General features: G+C 39.4%; 1 protein-coding gene across 1 annotated transcript; it reads left to right on the forward strand.

Moving 5' to 3' along the window:
* The first annotated feature begins 3,455 nt into the window (after window positions 1-3,455).
* LOC131070438 (type IV inositol polyphosphate 5-phosphatase 9) lies at window positions 3,456-6,608 on the forward strand. Its single transcript, XM_058005972.2, has 9 exons — window positions 3,456-3,959; window positions 4,057-4,141; window positions 4,230-4,334; window positions 4,426-4,813; window positions 4,907-5,097; window positions 5,175-5,283; window positions 5,370-5,518; window positions 5,616-6,165; window positions 6,306-6,608. The coding sequence occupies exons 1-8, from the start codon at window positions 3,830-3,832 to the stop codon at window positions 5,869-5,871; spliced, it is 1,413 nt and encodes a 470-aa protein (XP_057861955.1). The 5' UTR covers window positions 3,456-3,829; the 3' UTR covers window positions 5,872-6,165; window positions 6,306-6,608.
* Window positions 6,609-18,273: the final 11,665 nt, after the last annotated feature.

The following is an 18,273-nucleotide window of genomic DNA, read 5'->3' on the forward strand; positions in this document are numbered from 1 at the left end:
GATGTGATGTGATGGGCCTTGTCTATTAATGACAATGAATTCATGAAATCGCAAATAAAATATACATTTTTCCATAAATAATGAAACATTAGCCAAACAAATTAAATAATTTTCAAACGGTGCATAAAAATCGCCAATGCACTTAAATAATTTTTCCTTCGAAGTAAAAATTTTCGCCCATACACTTATATATGTGTTCCTTTAAACAAAAAAATATTCGCCTCCAACAATATATATTTTCCCCATAGAACAAGGTATTATTCGCCATAATTTTATGAAATTTTTGTACCCTAGAAAAAAATCGCCAATACAAATTAATTTTTTTTCCTACTTTGAAAAAAAATTTCGCCATCAATATGAAAATTTCCCCCCCAAAATAACGCCTGATTCGCCAGGGTTTTACACTTTTACCCAGGGGGTGCTTTCTTAAAGTTATCCCTAGCCTTAGGGCCAAGCATTGAGGGATATGGGTGTAGAGTTTAGGGTTAAGTATATAGGTGCTACAGTTGAGGGTTTAGTATTGAAGGGAAGGATTTTTTTAATGACTTTATGTCAAAAGGACACCTACATGTTTTGTTTATTAAGAAAAACACGTGTGTGTTTTTGCTTAAAACCACATACATGTTACTAACACGTATGTGTTTGGGCTTGTATTTAGGCTTGGATGGAAAGCCTTAGGCTTGTAAGTTGAAATTGCCTCATTTTGATGTAGTTTTTATTCTATTCTCATTTCTCAACTTCCTCAGCATCATGTTTATACATTATAAACTGGATAATAGTAAGAATACCACCATAATTTCAAACATCTTCTAAGCTTTCCAACCATGTAATATTTTTAGATTTGAACAACAATAACATATTTATTTTTAATTTATTTTACCAATGTTTGCATAGTTATTAGAGACATATGTGTACCAAAAGCCAGACTCAATTGTATTATCAACAACACTAACAGTTACTATACAATGCCTAGAGCCAATACTCTTCAAGAGTAAATACAACAACAGAGAATTCTAGAGAATATCCGGCACATAAAAGCTTCGTAGAAGATATCCAACCTATCATTACAAAATACACTAAGAAGCCACATATTTATAGAGCTCAACACAAGCAGAAAGCACCCTTGGTTTCCAAAACCAACTCTAATGCCAAAGAGGTATGTGGTGTCATAAGCTACAACTTGTTGAACCCATGACATGTTGCACATAGCAAATTACAATGCAACAATGCATAACTCATCCATAATGGTCAACTTGCTATAAGCAACACCTACCTCACACCACTTGTTGAAAGTGAACTCCACCATAAATATCAATTACTAAATAATTACTCTCCATGAATCTTCCACCAAAGTAATAACCATCATAGTAAATAAAAGAAATTATCATAGTTCCAACATAGCAACCTATGACACTAGTGCCCTAGACTTTAGGACTTCCAAAGTGGGCGAAAATAAAATAAATAGCTAAATAAGCATGTTTGGACTCTAAGGTTGAGACACCTTAATCCCAATATTTACATCATATTTCTCCAATTTAAACCATCTTTAGATAACCGCCACTAGGGCAAAAACTTGTTCTTTCAAACTAAAAATCGCATTAGGAGTACATAAATTTTGAACGTGATACAATATAAGAAAGTAAGATCAATAAATTGCAATCATGTGATCTAGAAACACAGTGCATGCATTACTAATCAATAATATAGTTATACTAAACTAGAATGTGTGTGTACATACACACATACACGCACACATATAAATATACATGTGTGTGTAAGAAAAACAAAACACTAATATAGTCCCCACATATAGTCACAAGATATGCATAACAATATACATAGTTAGACACTAGATACATACACTTGAGATATTTCATCACAAATGAATGAAAATAGTTAGTTTGCTTAAAAGTTTAGTTATTGACCATAATGCTCATGTTAGGTTATGTAGTTTACTTTACATAAACATATTCTTCAATAGTCAAGAAATCAATAACAACTTTATATCTAATCTTGAAAAAATAATGAATAATTGTCCTCCTCCTATTAACCAAAATTTACTTTTGACAAAATACTATTTACACTTGGGACGTATCATCATAAATGGTTATGTCTTTATTGATCAAATGATAGCAATTATCTCAAGTCATTGCAAATACATGAAAATAGTTAAGCTACTTAAACATTTAGTTGTTGACCATAACACTCATGTTGGGTTATTGCAAATAGATCATTCTAGTTAAACATCGCATTCTTCAATACTCAAACATTCAACAACAATTTTATATCTAATCTCTTAAAAATAATAAATAATTGTTCTCTAATTATTGTCCAAATTTTACCTTTAACCAAATAAATGTGTAAGAATAAAATAAGAAAGTGATGTCAAAATGGAGTAATTGAGAGGCCTATGTCCACCTAAAATAGTCAAACAATCAATGACAATTTTATATCTAATCTTTTAAAAATAGTAAATAATTGTCCTCCTTTAATTAATCAAAAAAAAATTAATCAAATAAATATTTAAAAATAAAATAGGTCAGTGGGCCTTTGGTTGGTGATGAAGGTGAAAGTGAAAGGTTCTCAATGAGTCCACTAGGGATCAATGAATGAATGAATGAGTGTTTATAATAGCATCCACGAGGCCAAACAACTTATGGGACCCACAGATAGCTAGTAAAGGAGGCATGCAAAGCCCAAACAAACCCAAATGAAATATTGTGACTGTTAAATATCCTTCTCTTTCTACATCTTAGATCTTTTGTTGTGTATCTTGATTAGGAAATCTGCAACTCTTGTTATATTTTCTTCGTCAAATAGATTACTCAAGGTGTTTACATTTAGTGTCTCAATATAGTTGAGTGCAAGGCTCCAACATCAAAAAGGGATTGATTGCGACTAGTGTAAGGTGTTTTCAAGTTTTGTTGAGTGCAAGACTCCAAAATCAAAAAGAGATGGGACCGGATTCATGCCTCAATGAATTTGACGAAATAGGTAAGTTCATGTATAAAATTAATCATATTCATTAATTAAAGCAAAATAAAAAGGAGTGAGGCTTTCCCAAGAAAGGATAGGAAAAAGAGGAACGTATGGTAGATATGAAATTTGTACCATCGAAGGCTGCGGTGGTGAGTCGCGATTCAGAGGAACTTTTGAGGTTTTAAAACATGATTTGAAAAGAAATATCGGCATTGACTAAGAATTAGTGGTCGATAAAGTCTGAGAGAGATATTCAGATGGCGCCCATTAAGCGCCAAAACGGGTGTCCGCCGAATATAGCCAAATATCCCATAGTCTGCTCCTCCCCCTCACCTTCCTCCTGTACGATCGACAAGTTTGGTTGTATGCTCATCCATACTCCACACTACCAATGAACATCCACCCAACACTGAAAACGCGGACAAATCAAACTCTTAACACCCAATAATTGTTACATTCATTGCTTATTCCCTCTCTCCGCCCATTTTGAACAAGATTCCAGCTGTTAACGAGCCCACACGCATTCAAAGCTCCTCCCTTTCCAATGCCCAACAGCTGTGCTCGTCTTGTCACCATCACCAAAGCCTGTAGGCGGATCATCCACTTGACTTCCACCATGCCCACACTGGACTCTACCACCTTGTCTGCATTCATATTCCTTTGACCTCCTCTCCTATATCATGTTCCCACATATTTAGCATTGATGAGTAATAACATTTGAGAGAAACAAACATTCCGCCGCCTCTCTCTGATTTGGGGAAGAAAGGTTTAGGAGGACTTCTCCATTAAAAGGCATTTGGGGAGAGCTCTGTGTTGAAATTGATATTGGGTAGTTGATGAACTTTGAAGGATGCAGGTAATGTGGCCTCGAATGATGGCAAACAAATGGCTTCGCCTGAAATCAGGCGGGGATAAGTTCAAGAGCGATGCAGAGGACGAAGCTGCCGATGCCCTGCTCTTCAATGGAGTTCCTCCACTCGGTAAATACCACACTAGCTATAAATGGGCCTCTGTTAATAATAATAATGGTTCGAATAGAATGATGTTTCTATTGAATGGGAGTTCTTGATTTTGCAGACAAAATGGCAAAGTGTTCTCCAACGCTGTTGCGGGGACAGTCGGAGACTTTGTGGATGGAATGTGTCGATAAATTCAATTACAGGTTTTGATTCCAAACCCATTTGTTTCGTAATCCTGCCTGTGCAAATTGACTCTGTTTGCTGAGAAATTGGTGCATTTATGTGAAACAGGATGTTTGTGGGGACATGGAATGTTGGAGGAAGAACACCGCGGGACAGTTTGGATTTGGAGGATTGGCTTAATGCCAGAGAATCCTGTGATATATTTGTTATTGGGTATGTTATTGTGTATGCATACTCTTAATTGGCACTGGCGAATTGGGTATAATGTGAATGCTGATGTTGATGTAGGTGTAATGTTTAACAGGCTACAGGAAATTGTTCCCCTGAAGGCCGGGAAGGTTTTGGGAACAGAGAACAGCCGGGCGGCCGATGAATGGGATGCCCTAATCCGGGGCGTTTTGAACGAAAGGGCTGCGCCAGAAAACACTTTTATCTCGAAAAGCGCAAGTGTTCCGTTGTCCGATGGAAAAGAATCCCTGGATCGACAATGGAGTACGGAAGATGCCCAAAGCATAGACAAGTTAAATTTGGATGGGCCTTGGAGCGAGAGAAAGCGATTCATAAGAGTTGCAAGCAAACAAATGGTGGGAATATTCATCACTGTGTGGGTGAAATCCGAGGTGAGGCATCACATCCGGGACTTGAAAGTTTCCTGTGTGGGATGCGGGATCATGGGCTGCCTCGGCAACAAGGTTATTAAATTCTTTACTCTTTTCCATTGGGAATTCCACCTTGTGAGAAAGTGCTTTTTGTACCGATTCCTAAAACTTGCTGTTATCTCTCAGGGATCTGTTTCCGTTAGCTTGTCACTTCATCAGACGAGCTTCTGCTTTGTGTGCACACACTTGGCTTCGGGTCAAAAACAGGGTGACGAGATCCGGCGAAATTTCGATGTTGCAGAGATCCTAAAGAGAACACGTTTTCCTCGTGATGCCAAATCCGGTTTGGAGTTGCCGCAAACCATTGAAGGGCATGAGTAAGTTACTTGGATATCCGCATTTTACAATGTTGCATTCTCGCACAAAAGATTTTAAACAATTTGCTGCTCTGCAGTCGTATCATTTGGTTTGGCGACTTGAATTACCGGCTGACCATAGCAGAGTCGGAAGCAAAATCTCTTATCTTGCAAAAAGATTGGAAGACATTACAACTCAGCGATCAGGTGAGTTCTTTGCTAACAAGACTTAACACTCGTATGAAATTCTCCAGGGCTATGTTTAAATGAGTTCTGCTTTGTGGTCTTACCAGCTCCAACGGGAGAAAAATGCCGGACGAGTATTTGAAGGGTGGCAGGAAGGGCATTTAGATTTCGCTCCAACATACAAATATGCTGCACATTCAGACAAATATTGCGGTACCCAAGACAAACCAGGGGGAAAACGCCGTGTTCCAGCCTGGTATGACAATGCAGTATATATGTGTAGTTATTCCCTTCAAATTTCACGCTTTTACGATTCCCGCATTTAACCCATTTGTTTCGTTTTCCTTTTGCAGGTGTGATCGAATACTTTGGTATGGGAAAGGGATGAAGCAATTGTCATATGAGAGGGCAGAGAGTAGATTTTCGGATCACCGTCCTGTGTCGGCCATTTTTGTAACAGAGCTGGAGGCGATTAGCAAACGGAAGCTGAAAAAGAAGCTCAGTCTGAGCGTCTCCTTCAAAATACTCCAAGCGCAAGATATGCTTTCTGAGCATGCGCTCAGTATTGAATCTACAGCTCAGCAGGAGGCAATCCCATCTCTCTCATAATCGCTCAACTAGATCTAAGATGTTATCTTGATAAAGCACTATATGCTTAAAAATCAAAAGGTTTCATTTTCTTATCTCTCCAATATTGGGATTTGATCCTGGGACCTGCTGCTCTCAAGGACAGCTTACTAGTTCAGCCATCACTTCATTCTTGTCAAAAGTGGTAAACAGTGAACGGCAAGAATATGGAGCTAGATCTGGGTTCACTTTCACTGCCAATCTTAATGGATAATCATAAGAGCTTCAACATTGAATCCAAGATCATATGACTGGGACAATGAATATCAGTTTAATGTAAGTCACATTAGCTCAATATGTAGCATTGCTTAAAAGTTTTATTTTCTTGATCCTGCTTTAATCTGCCCTCCTGCTTGTGAAAATGATTCATGTGATTTGAATAAACAGTAATTATTGAATGGGTGCTTTGCATGCAGCTAGGTGACCTTGATCAGTAAAGCATTCTCCATGAACAACAAGGACGACCTGCTCAAGGCAATGGAATTCATGTGATATTTATTGGTCAGAAGAGGACAAATGATTTCAGGTTTTCAACCCAAGAGGATTGTATCTGTAGACCTGTTCTATTGTAGGCTGGCTCTGTACATCCTGTGTATTTGCTTGAATAGTACCAAATCCAAAGATGTCTGTTCCTGGTTTTAGTATTACAATGATTACTACGGCTACGGAGTCTGAAGGAAACAGATATGTCAGATTAACAGAGAGCCATTTTATATTCATTTATCCTCGCTCTTTAATTTTAGTTATAATGCGGTTCCAGTTAAAGCTGCATTTTCACTTTCAGCGGGTTACCTTGACCGCAGCATTCAGGATGAGTTTTATCCATTGTAAACAGATATATCTGCATGCCTAACCAGTCTGGCATAACTCGCTATAATTTGGTTGCCCCCAATCTATGGTGATATAATTAAAAAAACATCTGTTGAGATTGCAACAGAATAAGTATATAGTTACGCATTTGATGCGGGCAAATCCTCTGAACCTGCAATTTTAATAGTCACATCTTCTCTATAACAGAGGAAATTAACACCAGAAATAGAACAAAGAAGAATTTATGGAATACACTATGAAATTATATTCTGAATTCTTATTTCTCAGCATGAAAATTTTACATTCCCCCCCCTGCAAAAAAAAATAAACTGAAAAACTCTTACGTCTCCAACTCTCTTTTTATTTAGAGATAAACCTCCAATCACTTTCTGAACAAAAATTCATCTCCCAAGTTCTCTCCTACGAAAACTACATGTAACAACAATCTTAACATAAAATCATTTTTTTATTTTTTATTTTGAGGTGAACATAACTAATGGCGCTCAAGGTAGGGTTTCAGGCGATGCTTCTGTAGATCTTGGTGGGTCCTTTTCGACTTCACAGGTACCTGGCTCGAGATCCCCTGGATCTGCTGGCTCTAAGGACAACCAGGGAGATGCGGAGACTGAAGATGGTGGGGACCCAAAAACGGGTTTTCAAGTGGACCTAGGGGACGGGCACCCAACGGGGGTTCCCCCTGTGGATGTCCCTTGTGATATGTCTTCATCTCGGGTTTCTCGGGTAATCCAACCTATCACGAGAGCCACAGAACGTGCCTTTTTAGCTAGTGCCACGATTAATCATTGGGCAATTTTATTCGAGGTTAAACCGACTGGAAAGTCTTCCTTTCCCCCTGTCTCTGTCACTTGTGATAAGGTGAGTGGTAAGGTTGCCCTTTCTATTCCTGACCAGTTAATTGACCACAACTTTGCTATCATGGCGCTCACCCTTGTTGGAAAGTTCTCTGGGCCTAGACCCAACATTGACTCGGTGAGGATTTTTATTAGTCGGAGGTGGAAGATCAAAGGGCAAGTTGAGGTGTTGACTCTCCCTCGAGGTTTTTTCTCCTTTGTGTTCTCTTGTGCTGAGGATATTCCGACTATCCTCTGTGGTGGCCCTTGGATTATGGGGAGGTCTTCCTTAACCCTTAAGAAGTGGAGTCCGAATATGGACTTGTCTGGTGCCTTTTTTGAAACTATTCCTATTTGGGTCAAGTTGTTGGGGCTTCCTCTGGAATATTGGCATGAAGATATTTTCAAGGGCATTGTTGGAGTATTTGGGGAACTCCTATCCATTGATCCAATGACGGTTGTCAGGAAAAGGATGGTCTATGCTAGGATTTGTGTGGGGGTGTCTAGATCTAAGGACCTCCCTTCATCTGTTGAACTGGTGTCGAAGCTGGGAACGCTAGTTCAAACTATTGAGTTTGAATCGTTACCTTTTGTCTATTTCTTGTGCAAAAAGGCAAGCCACTGGGCAAAGAAATGCACTCAGAATATTAAGAAAGATTCCAACAAAGGATCTATTGTCTAGAAACCCAAACTTGTGGATACAAAAGATCAGAACAAGAAGGAAGACATTGCGCACCAGGAAGGGCCTCATGGGAGCCAAGAAAGCAATAAGGAAAATAATCTTCAACCAAGCTAGAACAGTGAAGTCAAAGAAATGGATCAAGGGGAAGGCAATAAAAAGAGAATCCGTGAAGATCAAAACCTTGAGGTTAAGGATATGGATCAAGAGATTATTCCTAAGGAGACCCCTGTTCAGGATGAAGAAGAGATAGCTAAGGGGAATGTGGTGGCTTTAAATGAAGGAGAAAAGGAATTGGTAGATGAACTGGAGGATGGAGAACTTTCACTCCAGAACCACCATAGATTAAAGGATATGGAAGAATGTACCTTCAAAGACCGCCAATCTTCTCTGGTTCTTGGGTCATCGTTCGGTAATCTTGGGTTCAGTGATTCAAAGAAGATCCTTGAGGATGACTCTTCTTCACAACACTCTATCTGTGTCTTCCCTGACTTGGACCGGAAAACTGTTACTCCCCGAAGGCTGATGATTCAACAAGTTTGGAGGGAATTGAATTTGATGAAGAAATGAGCTATACTAAGGTAGTATCGAAGAAAAAGAAGTCACAATAGGAATCTAGAGTCACTACTCGCAACAGAGTGAAGGCAGACTATGGGCCACCTCGAAGCGCAAGGAGAAAATCTAACTAGTGGCAAAGAGAGCGGGAGTGCATGCAAAACATAATGGATGGGTCACAGAAAACGATCCATGAAAGTTTGTTTAATTCTCCTGGTAAGAAATGGAGATCTTTTCCTGGAATATTAGAGGTCTTAACAATAGTCATAAACATGACACAATCTGTAATATTGCTAGGGATCATAGACAAGACATTTTACTTATTCAAGAAACTAAAATGTTGAAAGAAAAAGTGGAGAAAATTATGTTTTCTAAATTTTGTGAATCTCAAAGGAGCAGCTCTGATGGGGCCTCTGGGGGGGTTGTTACTCTCTGGGATACTCAGTTCATTCAAGGCACTCTTATCTTTCATGATGGTAACCTTGTGGCTACTTTGTTTAAACATTCAAGGGATGGGCTCTCGTGGGTCCTATCCAATGTGTATGCTCCCAATAATAAAGTTTGTGGAGGAAATTTTGGATAAATCTTTCTTCCTTTCGAAGCCGTTATCCCAACATTCCTTGGTTGGTTATGGGGGATTTTAATACCCCTCTTATGGAATCTAAGAAATTTGGGGGATCCCAGATACAAAATGATAGCAAATAGGACTTAGCTGACTTCATCAATGGTCAGGGTCTCATTGATTTGGACTTATCTGGAGTTTCCTTCACTTGGTCTAATTGTCATGTTGGAGCTGAGGTGATTGAAGTTAGACTTGATCGGGCCTTGATTTCAGTTGGGTGGATCCAACATTATGTTTGTTCTCTGAACTCCATGGTTAGAATCAGATCAGACCACTTTCCAATATGTTTGATGGTTGAGCCTAAGGATGGCCCGCGAAGAAGGTTTGCTTTTAGATTTGAGAAAATGTGGCTTTCCCACCCAAACCTTTTTAATAGCGTGAAATATTGGTGGAATGTTCACGTGGATGGCTCTGCTATGTTCCGGGTAGCTAAAAAGTTAAGGCATGTTAAGGAGAAGGTTAAAAAGTGGAATAGAGAAGTCTTTGGAGACATCTTTGTTCAGAAATCTGCTCTTCAGGCGGAGTTGAGCCTGATCCAGGATAAAGTCCAAAATGAAGGTTATCTGAATGATAATTTTGCTAAGGAAAGTGAGGTTTTGTCTAAATACCACAAAATTATAGCTCGGGAAGAGACATTTTGGAGGTAGAAATCTAGATCCTTATGGCTTAAGGATGGTGATAAAAGCACCAGATTCTTTCACATCACTACCCTTAAACACAGGTCTGCAAATAGAATTGACCACCTTGCGAAGAATGGGAGAAGAATAGATAACGAGGATGAAATAAGTGGAGCTGCAGTTGAGTTCTTTGTTGATCTTCTGAAGAAAGATATTTTATTAGACTCGGAGGCTCAAGATATGTTGGTTGACATCATACCTAAAGTCCTATCTGATGACCAAAATCATAATTTGGTTGCTATTCCTTCAAAGGAGGAAATTGGAAGTGATGTCTTTTCTTTTGATGGCAGTAAAGCTCCAGGCCTTGATGGCTTTCCTATGTTCTTCTTTCAGCACTTTTGGGAAGTTGTGGAGAAAGATGTGTCCAATGTTGTGAAATAATTTTTTGGAGCTAGATCCCTGCTGAAGGAACTGAATACAACCTTTATTGTCCTTATTCCTAAGAAGTAGGGGGCTGATTCTCTTGATGCTTTTAGGCCTATCAGCTTGTGTAATTCTTTCTACAAAATTATTTCCAAGGTTCTTACTTCGAGGCTACTAAAGATTCTTCCTCTTTTGATTTCACCTCAACAGAATGGCTTTGTGCCAGGGAGACAGATTCTTGACTCTATCATCACTATTCATGAAAACATCCATTCACTTTTGGAGGCGAAGTCTCAAGGCTTTCTGCTGAAATTGGAGATTGCTAAGGCTTATGATAGGGTGGATTGGTGCTTTTTAAAAAAAGTTCTTCAAGCTTTTGGTTTCTCTGGTAAGGTCATCAGTCTAATTTGGCAGCTTCTATCCATTGCTTCAACTGCAGTTATTGTCAATGGATCGCCCTCTCATTTCTTCAAAACTTCGAGGGAACTAAGGCAGGGTGATCCTATATCGCCAGTTTTGTTCACTATAATGGCTGAAAGTTTGGGAAGATTCATTCATAAAAAGGTGGTGGAAGGATCTTTGAAGGGCCTCATGTCGTCCTCAGCCAATTTGATCTGCTCTCATCAACAATTTGTTGATGATACTATTTTAATGGGAAGCTCCTTTGTTGGGGAAGCCAGAGTCATTAGATCGATTATGTGCCTTTATGAAAAGGCTTCAGGACAGATGGTTAATAGAACCAAGAGTTTTATCTACTTCATTAATACTCCTAAGCAACGTCAAATGAAGATTGCTAACATTATTGGTTGTATCATAGGTAAGCTCCCCTCAACTTACCCGGGTCTCCCTTTGGGATCTAAACCTTTTGATTCCTTTTGGCTCTCTTTAATTGATCGATTTAATAAGAAGTTGGCTGGGTAGAAAGACACCCTTTTGAGTCAGGCTGGTAAAATTCAGTTGTTGAAAGCTACTCTTCAGAACCTACAAGTGTATGCACTTAGTTTGTTCAAGATTCCCTCTAAATTTGTTGAAATTATTGAAAAAATTCAGAAAAGATTCCTTTGGTTTGAGGTTGAGGAAAATAAAAGAATCCCTCTGGTTGCCTGAGAGAATGTTTGTAAGCCAAGGAGATATGGTAGACTGGGAAATAGAAGCATTTAAACTTTTAACAATGCTCTTTTCGCTAAACAGGTCTAGAGATCTTATGACTGTAGAAGGGAATGAAACACCTTATGGCACAATAAATACCTCTCTGATGTTTATTCTTTGTAGGATTTTTTGAGTTCTTCTCATATCCCCGTTGGATTTCATCTTTGGAACAATATCCTCAAGGCTAGGGAAGTGGCTAGCTGGGGAGCCTATTGGAAGCTAGGGAATGACAAAAGTATCCAGTTTTGGGATGATTGTTGGATCGGGAACCATTCGCTTGCTTCTGATCCAATATTGGGATCTTTAAGGGATCTTTGTGTGGCATCTTTTGGCTTAATGGTGGCCGACTATTGGAAGGAGGGTAAGTGGGTGAATCTTTCTATTGTTAATCCTTCTTTAACTCATTTGCAGCTTTCCCTAAACTCTTTTGGTCTAGAGGATGGTGTGGATGATGAGCTTATTTGGAAATTCACTCCTAATGGGAAGTTTTTTGTTGCTTTTGTGGATTGTTGTAAGGATCCCCATATCTCTTGGTTTTCTAAGGTGTGGATCAAGGACCTCTCCCCTAAGGTCAATATGTTTTTTTGGCTCCTCTTTCTTAATAACATCTTAACAACGAACAATCTTGTTAAGAGAGGCTTTTCTATCCCAAATAGATGCTACTTTTGCATGAGGGATGTTGAATCTATTGATCATTTGTTTTTACACTACTCTTACACTTTTGAGATTTGGAGATTGGTTCTTCAGAAATGGGGTCTTTGTTGGACTCTCTCGAGGGCCATAAAGGAGTTTGTTCACCAATGGAACCTGCCCTCAACAAATCTTCTCTTGAAGAAGCTATGGTCCTTTGTGTTTCCTCACATGGCATGAGGTTTATGGAAAGAACATAATAATCATATCTTTAGGGATATCCATCTCCCTCCTGATATTGTTTTCAAGAAAATATCTAGAGCTATCTCTGATAATCTCTTGCTTGTTAGCTCCAATGTTCATTTTCAAAGTAGCATCCTTAAGGAGTATGAAGCCAATGTTGTCAAGGAATGGGATTTTGGTCATCTTCTTCAAATGGTCAAACCTAAGGTCGATCCTAGGGACAACATTAGTTGGAATTTTCCATCCCAAGGATGGGTGAAAATAAATTTTGATGGTGTGGCTAGAGGGAACCCTGGTCAAGCCGGCTGTGGGGGGGTGCTATAGGATCACTATGGCAACTTCATTTCTGCTTTTTCTCTCCCTCTAGGAAAAAAACTAATAATGTCGATGAAGCTATAGGAACCTATCATAGCTTAAAACTTGCTAAACAGTACAACTTTAAGCTTGTTTGGGTTGAGGGGGACTCAAAGAGTATTATCAGCTACCTACAGGGCAAATCTACACCGGCTTGGAATGTTGATATATGGATGAAGAATGCAAAAGATATTATAAAAACCTTTGATAGATGCATTATTGTTCATGTATACATACAAGCCAATGTGGCGGCCGACTTCCTTGCCAACAGAGGAGTGACTTGTAAGGATCAACTTAGTTGGACCCAAGGTGGCAGGCTAGACTCAGAATTTGCTATGCATTTGTTCCATGAGTGAAGTCAGGGGAGTAAATTTAATGATAACTCGTGCCATAATGACTCCCAGTGTTTCTAGAGTTATTGATACTTTCCTATTTGAGATAGGTGGCCAGAGAGGACATAAGAATCAATGTGAACTTATTCCGCATGCTTTATGGGCGATTTTAAACATTTTCTAGAGTCTAACTTTCACTCTAAATTTTTTTTGCAGTGAGGTTTACAAAGAGCAAGTTAGAATGTTTGGTGTGAGAAAATGAATAGAGCCACCTAGCTGTGTGAAGTTGAAGATTGAAAATAAGCTACGACGGATTTTGGAGAAAGGGGGGTTTACTCCCTACATTGAGAGGCTACAAGGGCATAATTAGGATGTCACAAACTATTTTGCTCAGAACTGGAAGGATGGAACAATTGTTCTTCACGGTTGGAAGGTCCTGGTTGATGAAGCCCTTATAGCACATGTCACAGGGTTATCCATGGAGGGTATGAAGTATTACAAAGATAGAGTGTATACTAAGCAATTTGTGCAGAATTTCCCCAAGAAGGAGGCGGAGTGGGCCAAAATTGTTAAAAACATGGCTAGTTACTATGACATTGCGGTCATTGTCTTTCTACCAAAAGCTCCTTAAGGTAATCATGAATTACCTTGCTTTGGATGGTCATTATACTAGGGTGTATGGTCATCACTTTTTTATATTGAATTATTTCTACCATGGTGTGAAGATGTCTTTCCCTTTCTATCTTGTGTCTTCTCTTAGGGTTAATTTTAGTGACCACCGCAAGAACCCTTCCAAGTTTCCTATCTTGCACGAAGGTCCGCTAGTCCTTATTGATACCCATTTCCATGTTCTTCCTCCCCTTGATGTTTATATCCACATTGCTTCTGAGAATGAAGATACTAGTGCGGGTGAGTCTGACAATGAAGCTTCTGGGTTTGGGTCTAAAGGGAATTCTCCCCCCCCCCCCCCCCTGAAAAAAGCTAAAATAGAAAAACCCTCAAGTTAAAAACCTAAGGTGAGGAAGGGTATAAAAGGAAAAAAGAATATTGTTATGTCCTCCTCCTCTACTTTTGTTGAGAATGGCTCCCCCTCTTCTAGCGAGAAGGCGAAAGATGGTAAGGACCTTGAGTGCCACAATGTCACGACCTCTCCTTTATCCAATAAGGAGGCTGGTAATGTGGGTGCGGTTGGAATTGAAGACCTTCATCTCAAGAGTGTTGAGCTTAACGATAAGAGGGATGATTTTGATAATGTGTTGGGCATGGCTCGTGAACATGCTATTGACACTTTCAACATGTTCAAATGGTTGTTCCATGAACTAAATGAGATAAGGATAAACCAAAGAGCCCTGGGAAGAAAAATGGAAGCGATCCCTACTAGTTCTACTCAAGGTAATCAAAGCAATGTGGGGAATTGAACAGAGGATGAGAAGAAGTTGGTTATGGACTGCATCAAGAAGATGGGTGAAGGGGTTGATTAGCTAAAGAAAATGTTGGAGGATTGCATCACCCGTGTTGAGGAAGGATATAACAAGATCCAGGACACCCTCAAAACTATAATGGCAAGCAGTCAGAAGATTGTCAAACAGACTATGGTTGTTATGAGCACTATGGTGAATAGTCCGAAGCAACAAGATAGGGTTGTTGTCATTATTGGGGATGATGTTGAGGTGGCTAAGGAATGGAGAAGGACCCTGCAAAAGGACTTGTGGGAATATGAAGAAAAGGGCGGCTATTCAGAATGTGGATTACAAAGCTATGAAGAATGTTGTTGATACAATGAATGTCCTTGAGGTTGAGGTTGTTGACACCCTCAAAAGACTTATGTAATTGGGTCTATGTTGTTTTCTGGTTGTTGGTTCTATCTGTGTCTGGGTTCGGTATCCTTGCTGTCTTTTTGTGCTCGGTTGGGATTTTGTTGTCTCTTTGGCTGTTGTTTCTAATGTTTTTCCATGTAGCCTATTTTGTTTTGGATGTTAATCTTTGATTCTATTCCTCTTAGAATCATTTTTGGGTCCCTTCAAAACCTTTTTTTGCCTTAAGGGTATGTGTACCAAGTTGTGATACCAAAAGGGGGTCTTAAGATGCCACTTTTTTCTGAAATCAACAAAGTTTGAACTTGAACGACAAATTGAAGATAGTTACACTCCAAATTTGAAGATGCAACAAGAACAAGAATTAGAGTGCTTCGAGTCTACTTTCTAAACTACTAATTTGTTTTGAAAATGGTGGAGATTAAGGGCTTCAAAAAGGGGGGCCACAAAAAGGGGTCATGTTTTTATGCAAAAAACATAACATAGTGTCTGTTGTGGCCCCCCTAAAATGTTAACTTTTTTTTTGAATTTTTAAAATTGCTTCAGTGAGAAATTAGTTAACACCTTGTAGTTTATGTCAGATTTTTCAGCTAATTTTTAAATGAGTATATGATTTTTTACTAATTTTTGAAGTGGACATATCCTGCAAAACAAAAATTTGAGCATGCTCCCCCCTAAAATCATTGATAACTAATCAAAAATAAATTACAAAAAATTTAAAATTGTGTATAATGGAGTCTTGTTTCTAAAAATGTTAGTTTCTTCAAAATCTGATGAACGTGCAAAAAACTATACCCAAAATAGTGCATGTTGGTTTTTGAACAAAAGCGGTCACACTAACAAAATAAATTATAGATGAAAGCCTTAACGAAATCAAAATGTGAAAATAATTACATGCTTGGATAGCTAAGAGAGAGATCAAGGTCTCTATGGTGTTTTTTTAGTTTTATTGAAACACTTGCAAACCTGATGGAGAGCACGGACAAAAATATGTGAAAATTTTCTAATCTTCTGTTAAAAACATGTCTTAGGCCTGAAATGGTCGTCCAACCCTTTGGGTTGGATGCCCAAGTACAATCCAACCCAAAGGGTTGGTGGTTTCCAATGCAGACCATTTGGCGAGTGCCAAATATGGCGCTCGCCAAATGAAAAAAAATGACTTTTCCCATTTGGCGCATGCCAAATGAGAAAAAACATTTTTTTTCATTTGTCCTACATTGTCCAATTTGAAGGTTTTGTGATGCAAATTTTTCAACTTGGGCACAAGTTATACCCATCTTGAGAGGAGAATATATACATGAAATATAACATTTAAGTATAAGTCACTTTAAGTTATATTTCATGTATATATTGGCAGGATGTTTGAGAGTGGTTTCAACTCTATAGGAGTTATAATGTAGATTCTAGTTTTTAGAGGATCATATTGAATTTCATACTTAGTCAAATTTCAATAATAAACATGCTCCTATTAGCATTCTTTAGATCTATATCTCACTATCTTTATCTTCCCTAAACTCTACACCTATCTCTCTCTCTTGTCTCTCACTTCTCTCTCCCCTCTCTAGGTATATCCCACCCTCTCTACCTTTAATCCCTTCCTTGTACCCTAATTTATATCCTTGACTCCCTTCCTCTCTCTTCTCTCTCACTCTCTTATTATTTCTCTCCCCTCCCACTCGTTTCTCTTGTTCACTACCGATCCCTTCTATCATCTCTCTCCCCATATCTAGGGCTCTCCTTCCCTCCCTATTCACCTCACTACCTCTCCCTCCCTATATTATTACCCACCTCTCTCCCCCCCTCTATTTTTCTCACTTATGTAATTGTCCACCCTCTAGTTCTCTCCCTCCCTCTCCACTTTTCTCTCCCTTTCCCTTGCCCCTATCTATTTATGAACACTCTCCCTCTCTTCTCTCTCTCCAAACCTAGATCCATCTCCTCATTCTCTAGGTCTCTCGCTCCCTCCATTTCTACCTCTCCATCCATCCCCTCTTACTCATATATTTGTTCTTTTATCTCTTCTCTTCTCTCTCCCTTCCTTTCTTCCCCTCTCCATTTATATATCCTTCCCCCACTCTCTCATTATCTCTCTTCCTCTCTTATTCTCTATCTTCATTGTGTAGTTCATTAACTCTCCAACCCGCCCTCTCTCCCCTCTCTAGGTTTCTCCCTCCATTCCTCTTCCACCTCTCTACCTTTGCATATAGGTCTCATTACCCACCTCTCTTTATCCCCCTCTATCTATCTCACTCCTCTCTCACAATCTAGGTCTCTCACCTATCTATATGTCCCCTCTATAGTTTTCTCTCTCTCCCTCTCTATCTCTCTCTCCCTCCTCCTTAACCCTATCCCTTTATGAACTCCCTCCTCTTCTCTTCCTCCCCTAACCTCTTTATCTCTTCCTTCCATAGGTCTCTCACTTCATTTCTTCCTCTCCATCCATCCCCTCTTACTCCTCTCTTTTTTCTTCTATCTCTTATCTTCTCCCTCTCTCCCCTCTCTAGGTATCTCTCTTCCTTTCTTCCCCTATCCCTCTCTATCTCCCCATCCATACATACCCCCATATATATCTCACTCCCCCACTTTTTTATTCTCTCTTCCTCTTGTATTCTCTTTCTACATTCTATGTCATGAACTTTCTCTCTCCCCTCTCTAGGTTTCTCACTTCCTTCTTCTCCGCCTATATACCTCTACATTAAGTCTCATTACTCACCTCTCTCTCGCCCCCTCTATCTGTCTCAATCCTCTCTCTTATCATCGAGGTCTCTCATCTCTCTTTCCCCGTATATTATGACCCCTAACGACACGTAATGGGCCATACGACACCATATGACCCCTTAAGACATAATATGACCCCTGAAAAAACCTAAGGAGTCATATGGTGCCCTAAGGGCAAACCATATGACCCCTTAGGACACAATACAACCCATAACGACACCATATGATGTCGTGAGGGGTCATATGGTGTCGTAAATGGTCATAAGACATCATATGACCCCTTAGGACACAATATGACCCCTAATGACACCTAAGGGGTCATATGGTGTCCTAAGGGGTCATATGACACCATATGACCCCTTAGGACACCCTCTGACATGGTGTTGTTAGGGGTCATATGGTGTCCTAAGGGGTCATATGGTGTTGTTAGGGGTCATATGTTGTCCTAAGGGGTCATATGGTGTTCTATGACCCCTTAGGAAACTATATGACCCCGAATGACACCATATGGTGTCCTAAGGGGTCATCTGATGTTGTTAGGGATCATATGGTGTCCTAAGGAGTCATATGGCATTTTATGACCCCTT

The sequence above is a fragment of the Cryptomeria japonica genome, chromosome 3 (genome assembly GCF_030272615.1).
Source record: "Cryptomeria japonica chromosome 3, Sugi_1.0, whole genome shotgun sequence".
In the NCBI taxonomy this organism is placed as follows: Eukaryota; Viridiplantae; Streptophyta; class Pinopsida; order Cupressales; family Cupressaceae; genus Cryptomeria; species Cryptomeria japonica.

Coding starts and splice junctions, on each gene's coding strand:
- LOC131070438 (XM_058005972.2), top strand. CDS start 3,830: ATGCAGGTAATGTGGCCTCGAATGATGGCAAACAAATGGCTTCGCCTG. Junction 4,335..4,425: donor TGTGATATATTTGTTATTGG/GTATGTTATTGT, acceptor AATGTTTAACAG/GCTACAGGAAATTGTTCCCC. Junction 4,814..4,906: donor TGGGCTGCCTCGGCAACAAG/GTTATTAAATTC, acceptor GTTATCTCTCAG/GGATCTGTTTCCGTTAGCTT.